Source organism: Mytilus edulis, chromosome 8 (assembly GCF_963676685.1).
Source record: "Mytilus edulis chromosome 8, xbMytEdul2.2, whole genome shotgun sequence".
In the NCBI taxonomy this organism is placed as follows: Eukaryota; Metazoa; Mollusca; class Bivalvia; order Mytilida; family Mytilidae; genus Mytilus; species Mytilus edulis.
In genome coordinates this window covers 79,876,458-79,887,292 of record NC_092351.1, presented here as the reverse complement: position 1 = coordinate 79,887,292, position 10,835 = coordinate 79,876,458, and the positions used below count along the sequence as shown (strand labels likewise).

At 31.0% G+C, this 10,835-nt stretch overlaps 1 protein-coding gene across 1 annotated transcript; it reads left to right on the top strand.

Annotated features, from left to right (window-relative positions):
* Positions 1-434: 434 nt before the first annotated feature.
* On the top strand, positions 435-9,258 carry LOC139487130 (uncharacterized). Its single transcript, XM_071272116.1, has 8 exons — positions 435-1,356; positions 2,735-2,810; positions 3,194-3,364; positions 3,907-4,040; positions 4,806-4,893; positions 6,937-7,047; positions 7,440-7,564; positions 9,169-9,258. The coding sequence occupies exons 1-8, from the start codon at positions 1,231-1,233 to the stop codon at positions 9,181-9,183; spliced, it is 846 nt and encodes a 281-aa protein (XP_071128217.1). The 5' UTR covers positions 435-1,230; the 3' UTR covers positions 9,184-9,258.
* Positions 9,259-10,835: the final 1,577 nt, after the last annotated feature.

Here is a 10,835-nt window from a genome sequence, read left to right as displayed (position 1 = left end):
TCTCATATTTTTACATATTTTTAGTTATTATCTTTTTGATATTTTGAGTTTTTTTTGTTTTTGTTACTAAACATACTTTTATAATTCTGTATAGCTTACACATGTCATTCGACTTAAACTTTCGGTAAACTTTGATTAACAATTTCGATTTATTATTATTACATGAAGAAAGCAGTATAACATATTAATTGGTATTGATGAATCTTTTTATTTATAAAATAGACATTGTGGTTGAGCAGTTGATCAGTCCTTTCCAAAAACGTTTAAGTCTCTTAAAATGTCTTGTTCAACTGAAATAACCTCTACTCCTTTCAAAATCATAACTGCCGTTTTATTTATATTAAACAAATAATTGGGCATTGCTTTTTTAGTTCATGAATTTTCAAAATTAGTTTTTGACCAGCATTCCTATTAGTTCAATTCTTGCTAAAAAAGTATATATGCAAACATTTATAAATAGAGCCCCGAGCCGTGAGAGTATCCTTTTTGTCCTTTTTCGTATATGCTGTGTTGTATTGATTGATTGATTGTTGGTTGCTTAACGTCCAGTGTTAATATTTCATGCATATTCAGGACGAGAACAAGTTCACAATAAATACAATAGGTAGGTCTTGTCACAAAAGAGGTCATCTGGGGTCGTGGAAATTTGCACTAGAAATGAGGGTATAATTGATATGGACAGAAATTTTGCCTTGCAACAGGCCACCTACGAACCCTATGCTGTGTTGTAAGAATAGTGTTTACAAAAGTTTCAAAACCAGATAGATAAGTTTTCAATTACAGACACGAAATTTAAAAAAAAAAGTATTACAAAAAATACGGTACGTCTAAGTAAGTTCACAGACTACATTTCATCAATCAACAGAACTAATACAACTGTATAATTTTTTTTTTATTCGGTCCAAGCATCACCCAATTAATGATAAATTAACCCTGTTTCACAGCTAGCTTAACCGCCTTCTTGATTGACAGTTGTAAACAATTCTGGTATATTGACATGAGCAACTTAATCAAACATAATGATTTTATGTGACAGTAATAGAAATCCAGCAGAAAATGTTTCTTGCAATACAGAGCATGCATAGCATTTACAACATGTACAAGTTTCGCCTTAAAACCGGAATAGCTAATACACGCGCTTTACCTAACCAAAATGGCCTTGATACATTTCTACCAAAAAATGAATGCATCAATCAATAACAGGATGTATTTGTGTAGAGTTGTAACAACATGCGATTGGTTAATACAGCCTATGGCGCTTATTTGAATATTCGTTCAACCATTCAAATACTACATATAAATATCAAAGTTCTCCAAGACCGTGGCATAATCTGCATGATGGCTCAGCATTACAAGGTAAGATTTCAAAGTATTCAGTAGTATGTAGTTTTTTCCTTTGCTTTTGTACATGTTTTACATGTCTTTGAATAATGATGATAGTACCTAACCATTGTCATGGAACTTCTGTTCAATATGTCCTTTAAATTTATTCAAACCATTTTAGCTTTAATCCTTATGCAAATTTATTTACATGTTAAACTAATTCGATTTTAAGAAAACAAAATATGGATTGCTAAAATACGTATATTAATGCAAACCCTACATTTTCAAATGATTTTGATTTCTTGAATACATTATTGATTTCATTATTGTAATTATTTCCAAACTTATAATGTTAGAAACTTTGAATGGAATAAATATTGTATACTTAATACGAATTTTGATAGAATCATACATCTACACCACAATAACTTACTAGTAACTAATCATATGGTTGTGCATACAGTCTGAAAACTTGTAATTTCAAATCATTTGAAAATGTTTAAAATCTCCATGTTATATGGTTTCGAAAACAGTCCTCCCATCTTAATATAGACGAAATAATATGTGGATGTTTGATTATACATTAAGTGTTTAAGAAAATTGCATGTTCTTTTCTTCAAAATTACTTTAACATGTTTAAATTAGTTTGGATATGCATATAGTTTTCCTTTCCACATAACGTGTGTAGATGTAGATTCAATCATTGTACAAGAATAAAAATATTGGAACAACAATAGATCCAAATTTAATTAAAAAACGTAAATCTATAATGATTTCAAGCGCATGCTTATTCACAAACATATTAATGTTTGGCTTAACAATAATAGCAAATTAATAACAAATTCGTGAAGGTTGTGTTTTGAAATAAAAATCAAAGAAAGTGGTATGATGATAATTCAAATAATTGTATGAAAAGTATAATGCATTGAAATTGATAACAGTATATTTTTACAATTTTTGAACATTAATTTAACTCTACGACACAAACCTGTTTTAACATAAAGTGTTACATAAAATTACAATCATACAGAATTCTATGGAAAATTCAAAGCGGAAAGTCCCTAATCAAATGGCAAAATCAAAAGCTAAAACACGGCAAACGAATGGACATCGATTGTCATATTCCTGACTTGGTACAGACATTTTTCTTATGTAGAAAATAGTTGAATGAATCTGGTTTTATAGCTAGATAAACCTCTCGCATGTTTGACAGTAACATAAAATTCTATTATATTGACAACTATATGTGAATAAAATAAACAGACAAAAATATCAAAAGTTAAGTGTTGAGTTGACATGATCATCTGATTCTTGCTTATCATAACAATAGATATGTCAGTAATAATTATGCGAACGACTGGAATATAATTGTATTCACATAATATGTTTTACGTAATTTTATTATTTACAGATATATTTTGTTTTGTTGATTGTCATATTTCTATCAAGTAATACGTGCTATGCACAAGGATTGTTCGAGGATGGAGGTAATTAAATGATAAATTTTTACATGGTTATGAACATCGAATATTACAGATTTGCATATCCATTACATATCAAAGTTGTAATAGTATGATGTTGTATACACACCTTTGATGATGATAACAGATGGACGTCCGATCAAAGACTTCCTCACCTGTTTTATTGTCGGAATAAATATATTGTTTGTGATAAGAAGATTTTAATTGTAATCTGATACATTGGTTATGTGTGTATTTTTCTTCAAACAAACACACATGACTTCATTCATCTACATTAGCTATTTCTGATTGGATTTATTTTTGTTAAGTTTATTTAAAATATTACTCTCACTTATGATAAAACACCAAATGACGATTTTAATTGATTTTTACTAAATATATTTTTGGAGGTGGTACAGGGACTGATTTTTCCCCATTTTTGGCTCTTTTACCGCTGTTACTTCTTGGACTATTGGCGGGAACAACACCCACTGCTACAGCAGCTCAGGCAGCTCCAGCAGCTCCGGCAGCTCCGGCTGTGCCAGTACCAGTTATGGTTGTATCTGTCCCTGTAGCGCCTAGTAAGTATAGTTTGACAATCCTATTATACATCGCCCAACAGCATAACAAATATGTTCAATGGAAAAACAGCTCGTAATCCAAATCTGAAAAATACAGCATTTTTCTAAGAGAAGCCATGCCATGAGTTCACAGTCTTTTTTTGTATGCTGATGAGGATAAAGTTTTATAAAATCTTCTGGAAGCTTATGGTTTTATTTACCTTTAAAGTTCCATCCATCCGATCAACTGTACAAAATAAAAGATTTAATCAATAGCTGGTCAACACATACATTAAAATGTAGAAACATCAACTGATGTGTATAATAAAAATGTCAATGCGTTTATTGCACAGCAATTTGGTCTGTTGTGGAAACTTGTATCATTGACAATCAAACTACATTTCGTTGTCAAAACAATGTAGCTTCTGTATTTCCGATTCATTTAAGCATTGTCATTAATTTGTAACGTTTCTGAAATTACGGTATTGCTTAATATTTTTTTTTTTATAAATTATGTTTAAAAAAAAAAATTAACACATATGGTTTTTTTCCCATTTAAATAGCGCCGCCATGTGTTTCGGAAACTTGCCCTCCTGGATTCATGTTCTTACCAAACCAGGCAAGTAGTACAAGCTGTTATTCTGATAGTGGTCCTATTACACCGATGAATCTTGGTAGATCGTGGAATGCAGCTCTGGTGAGTGTTTTAATTATTCACTATTTGGAAGACGTTGTTGTTACTTCGAACACAATCAAGAACCAAAAACCGTTTAATATATTATATATTCTGTAGGCAGAATATAAGATTACAATATAGATATATTTGATGTTTTTATTAAACAAGTGACATTATAAAATTCTTAATACCTGACTTAAGTAATTTCCTACGTTATCATTACATAAGAAGTGTTATGAATGACTGTATTATCTGCTTGTATATACGACGAATGACAACTTTCAAACACTTTCGTAAAAGTGTATGTACAATGTTCTTGATCATGTCACTGAAGTTGTTCCTATATTTGACCTATAAAGTTCATTTGTTGAAAATCTGGTTAAATTACGGTAATCGAAAGAGATAATTTGTTTTATGTTTGAAGAGCATTTAACGCTTTTTGTGATGTTGAACGCAGTCGAGATCCATTGGCCATAATTTAATCTTTTCAACACAATAATAGTTTGATAATAGAGTATGATAGTAGAAACAAATACCTGAATGGTCTTTGACGTAATACTGGGACATAATTGGAGTCACGAGATGCATTATATGGGAGACATATGAAGATGAATAAGGAGTTTATTATGAAAAACAAAAACTGCTGAAACTTGAAAAAAAACTGGCTGGGAATAAACATGATAAACGATGACTAGTTTTGACAATTCAAGAACACTTTTTTCAAATAACAACTATCTATGTATTCACATACATATTTTGTGACGAATATCATCTTACTAATTTCAGTTGGCTTGTACCATGACACCGGGTGCCTACCTGTGGAGACCAAATACTGAAGCAGAAGCCAATGCTGTTAGAAATAAATATAGCATTCGTAAGTTGAGAATGTTATTGTATTTTCTATTAAAATAAAGTTATTCATGTATTCAGTCATCTCGAATTACGAAATAAATGTGATAACAAAGATAACAAAACATGTGATAGCAAATCTAATCCGTTAGCAAGATGTTTGAACTAGTACATTAATCTGTATTACTATACAATTATCTCTTCCCAAAAACGTTCGAACACTTAAGACAGTTCACAGGTGTTGTAGCTGCTGGGGGAAAATGGATGCATTATTTATTTTTTCTAAATAAACGTGTAAGACAGTCATTTAAAGATCAAAATTAGTTCTGTATTTAATTGTTCAATTAGCGCAATGCAAATTGTGTAACACAAAAAGGTAAACATAGTCCCTCGACAGCGGCTCGATCTACTTTTTTTTAACTGTCCCTTATCTAAACCCTAACACAATCATTCTATACGGTCATGTGTTACGTTCAAAGCATTTGTCTGAATTGATCATTTTCTTAATGTTGAATTTGTGTCATCTTATTACATAGACAAATAAGGGGGATAGTTCCACTACAGCTAACTGTAACATTTTTCAACCATTAGGCAGTCGTTTCATAAGGCAGTAGATTGTTATTGTCGCAACCAAATAATACAGGAACATCTATTTTAACATCATTTCAACAGTTTTTATTATTTTTGCAGTAGTATATAGTATTTCAAATCATTGTATCACATGTTCCTCAAAACGTGGTGTACAGTACAAACAGTCTTCATTTAAACAAGAACTGACATTATAATAGAACTTGCAAAAGATAAGCCAACTAAATTAATTTAAATTGAGTTTAATATTGTTAAATGTGTGTATCTGTGTATCAGTGTAAGTCCTGGAATTTTAGTACCCGAATCATAGTGTTTCTCTGTTTGCATGCTTACACAAACCACATTTTGCCCTAAAACATTTCCGACGATGAACATATCGTACCTCATGGATTATTTATATGTATGTCCTGTCGGACCTGTCATTTCGTACAAAATTTCTCATATTGAAAAAATAAACCATAGTAAGTTCTTTAACTGGTTACATAAAATGCATATTCCTTTGCACACATTTTTCATTCATTGCTTTTTTCTTGGAATATTATTAAATTGTTTGCATTTCACTACAAAACAGCTGTTAACAACTATAAAAGTTCAATTTATCACAGATCTTTAGAAATTTTTCTAACGCTATGATGCGTTTTTGAATTTTTGCCAGATATTCAGAATCCTCTGGTTTTATCCATGTAGTGCATTTAAAAAAATGTCCATTTACACCTACTTTTCTTTTCATGATTTTATTACTGATAGTTTAAAAGGTCATATTTGTTTTTTTTTTATAAAATCCTTGTTATTTTTTCATTGTTTTTGATAGAAAAACAGGTGTCAATGTTAAATACATGAAAAATGTAGAGAATCACATCCCGCCAAATTTTCAATGGCTTATATCTCAATAAACAAGCACACGAACACTGATTTTCCCCCCTGCTTTCTTAGTTCCTTTATTTATAACAATTGTTATAAAAGCTTGTTATTTTGAAACAGAGTAGTGAATATCCTCAAATAAAATTATCTCTACATAATCTACATAATCTACCAATTAATTGATATATCTTGTTGAATGGAACAGTATACATTAAATGTTAATCATTTTTAACACTTACAACGGGTCAGAATAAAGGATCTTTCCCGTTATGAATGACACATTTATGTTTAAAGAAAATCAATACCAATATTGCAAAGAAATATTGACAAATAGACAGAAGCGAACAAAACAGCATTTTCCACTTTCTACATGCAGCTCTGATAAATTCTCACTCAAGAAAGAAATAAGTTCCAATTAATTCCATAATGTGAAGATAACCTCTGATTATATTGACATTTAGTCAGAAATCTTGTCACTTTAATTTTTATTTCACGAGTGAATCTAATGTTGTCTATTATCTATGAACTACGAAGACGATTTCAGGAATATATTTATAACATGTATAATACATCTCCTGATTTTCGATGAAACTCATTCAAATTTCCTTTATTTTTACAGCCGATAGTACAAGGATATGGACCGGTGCAAATGATGTAGACACTGATGGGACCTTCACATTTGCCATAGAAAACAGTCAATTCAATATAGCTGCTCCCCCATTTGGAGCAGGTAAATTTTACTTTTTTTATGATAATTCAGGAAAAGCATATGTACACATCATACAGATAAGCACTTTAGTGTTTACGTCAATTTTTGTTAGTGTTATAAACCTTCGATTTTAATTTTACACAATTTATTCTTCAAGAGGAGCAAAATCATACTATCTGGAAAATTGACATAAATAGATATGACTGGAATGAGACAACAAACAAACGACAAACACACGCAAGTGTCATTCATTTGGGGTTTATGACACTTGAACACATATCGATGTTTACTTCGAAGTTTGTTCATTACTTTAGTAGGAGGGTTGAACAAGACTATCTTTTATATTGGTTTGGTCCTTTTTGTTGTAATTTAAAAGACATAATGCGAATTAAATGGACGGTAATTGATTTCAGTTACAACTGATCCTGCAGTAGGGACTGAGTGTTTGGCAATTGCGTTCAACGGCGCGACATGGACATGGACTGAAGAGTTGTGTACCATGACCGATGTGCTTCGCTACATATGCGAGTTACCACGAGTAAGTGTGATCCTTCATTTAGCTTATGTGTGGAAATAATCTATTTCCGTAATTTTGTTTTGATAAATAACTACAATTAACACATCATAACGATTTTAGTACAAGTCTCCGTTAGGACAATCACAAGACAAAACATGCAATGAAAGATACATGTCTTAACAATAACACTGTGTTCTATGAGGAGTAGTATTTTAAAACTTTTTGTGATAACTGTTTTAAATAATCCGATTACATTTAAAATAGTTAATGTCGAGTTTTGTAGATTATTTACAGCTGTCTGCGAAAATGTCATTGCTCCTTTAGGTCACTTATTGTGAATTATGTGTCAATTTGAAGAATGTCTATTTTATCTTGTGTTGCTAAAGGATATTATTTTCATAAAAAGAATATTGATAAAGAAGTATTTTTATTTAAATCTAAGCTCTGCACTTCTCTCCAATATTATGTAAATTGTTAACGTAAAGTCACAAAAGTTCATGGCAAGGTTAGATTTACAGATATATGCTAATATAACTGATTATTTTATCCACCATGTGCATTAGATGAAATAGAATAATTAGTATCATAACATTTTAACAAATTAACATGTTGATTAATATTAATTATTAAATTATGCAATTTAGGCAAATCGTCAGTGTGGACTCTCTTAAACTAACAATGGACCAGCAATTGTCTTTTCAAATTTGAGAAAATTTTGAAGCAGTAAAACTGTTCAATTTATCTCTTTACCTAGGACAAGTTAAAAACGAAAACTTAAAGAGCTTTTCCATGACTTGGTGAATAAATTTTCTGAAGTATAAAATGGTGGATTAAACCTGGTTTTATAGCTAGCTGTACCTGAAGCTTTTATCTTTTATCATATGATCATGTAATCTCATATAATTTTTTTTCCTCAAATATTTTTTTTAAAGACATGTCAACTAATCATAATATGAATTTTGTATATTGTTCAATACTTTTTTTTCATTTCTCTTTTGATCATTAATGTAGTATATTAGATTTATTAGTTGAAAATTATGATCTCTGATACTTAAATTTGATGATATTGGACACTATCAAATTAAGATTATATAAAATTCCAATAATAAGCTCAAATGGAAGCATGTGTGTCTGACCTTCTTGTAATCGTTTGTTACCGCAAGTTACCTTATTTCAGCATTTATTCTAATGGACAGTAATATATATACGAGGCTGAATTAACGTTAATCTATTTCAAAGTATACAGAAAAATACCAGTTTTATGTGGTCACAAATTTAGCCGACAAGGGTGCCAGAGAAAACAAAATAGTATATGTTATTTATAATTAACAAATATTTTCTAATCTATACATATTTATATAAGTAAGGCCGTTAGTTCTTTTCGTTTGAATTGTTTTGCATTGTCATTTCGGGGCCTTTTATAGCTGAATATGTGGTATGGGCTTTGCTCATATACGGTGCCGTATAGGTGTTAATTGCTGTGTTATTTTGGTCTCTTGTGGAGAGTTATCTCATTGGCAATCATACCACATCTTCTTTTTTATATATACCTTGTGATCTTAATTTTTGACTTAAATGTTAGTTATTTGTATGTGTCTCTTACTTTAAAGTTTTGTGTTTTTCAGAGAGTTTGTCCATAGAGAGTTTGCTGCAATCGTAGTACGTCCTGGAAACTTTATTGTTGCTGCCTGGTGTAATAAAAACATTGAAGCAGATTTTAGTTTTCTTTAAAAAAAAACCCAGAAAGAATATATTAATTTATCAAAGGTACCAGGATTATATTTTTTTAGTACGCTAGACGCGCGTTTCGTCTACATAAGACTCATCAGTGACGCTTATTTCAAAATATTTATAAAGGTGTTATCATACACTTTTAGACACAGAAAAGTTCGAGCAACGAGAAAACCCGACCTTTCCGAACCCTAACCACTCAAAAAGGCCAACATAAAAAAAAGAAACTTTGCACAGTGCTAGTTGTGACGCTAAAAAACATTTTTGGATATAGAGCTTTCATTGTAATGTGTACTAGTGTTTGTTTGTTTGTCTTTGTAAGCCATGGCGTTGTCAGGTTTTGTTTTTATCTATGCATTTAACTATCTGGTTTCTTTTGCCCCTCTTTTCTAGAAAAAAAGTCCCATACTTGCCGCCAAATTGAAAATAGCCACCAATAGGTAATATGTCAGGTCCAATAATAACATGGTGAACTTCATAACTTTATAGTAACAGCATGAATTTTGCAAAGTGATAGTTATGACGGTAACAAAGGGGTATGGTTATGGAGCCATTACAAAAAATATTCCGTAAGGCCATCAAATTCAAAATGGCCACAAATAATTTTAAAAGAAGGTAAACCCAATGTTGGTGTAATTAATCTCTTTAATGTAACAACCAGAAACATTATACAGTGTTAGTAATGAGTTTTTTAAACACTTTTGAACATGAACAATTCCAATATGGCCACCAAATTCTAAATGGCAACCAATAGTCAAGAGGCTAAGTTCAATATATTGTCGATTGACCACTCTATAGTAAAAGCATAACACTTTGTATAGTGTTAGTTATATTAATAATGGACATCTTCTAAAATAAAGGCATCTTATTTAATCCATAAAAAAGCATCTGTTCCCCATTCATTATTGTCTTTTGTCAGCTTGATTCAGTCTGGATCCAACATTCGGGATTGTTCATATTTTCAGTCGAAATTAACAATAGAACAGCTGCTGATGTATAGTTGTACAAAGAAGAAGACCAGAAACCCATAGTTTGTTCTTATTTGGAAATAATATGATCCACTGTAAAACTATAAAACAAGATCTAGTAGACACTTTCTCCAAACATTGACTTCTTGTACTTGTTTTCTACGACAGAGTGTTATTCATGTCTACTTCGATGGCCAATAGTGCCTGTTGTCGTTATATCCAAGAAGGCATTGTATGCACTACCAATCTATCGCATAATGTTTTCACTTTGTCTGCTGTAGACACTTTATCTGCTGTAGACAATACAGTGGATCAAAAGATTCATTTCATGGAACCTGCATATTGTTTATCGAACATTTTTCAAAGGATGTTCGAGGGTTTTCTACTCAAACATTTGACCAATCTGAAACTATTTTGTAATACTTTTAAACCGGAGAGTTGAGCAAATCAGCCTTCAGCAGAAATGTGAATAATCGAACCGGATATATCATAAGTGGAAGGCGATCTCACAATTAATAACTCTGCATTTGAAGTTGCATTATCGCTAGATGTGAATAAACTTTCAGCAATCTGCACTCCTTCCTCTATTTTAC

Coding starts and splice junctions, on each gene's coding strand:
- LOC139487130 (XM_071272116.1), top strand. CDS start 1,231: ATGCGATTGGTTAATACAGCCTATGGCGCTTATTTGAATATTCGTTCA. Junction 1,357..2,734: donor TGATGGCTCAGCATTACAAG/GTAAGATTTCAA, acceptor TATTATTTACAG/ATATATTTTGTTTTGTTGAT. Junction 7,048..7,439: donor TGCTCCCCCATTTGGAGCAG/GTAAATTTTACT, acceptor AATTGATTTCAG/TTACAACTGATCCTGCAGTA.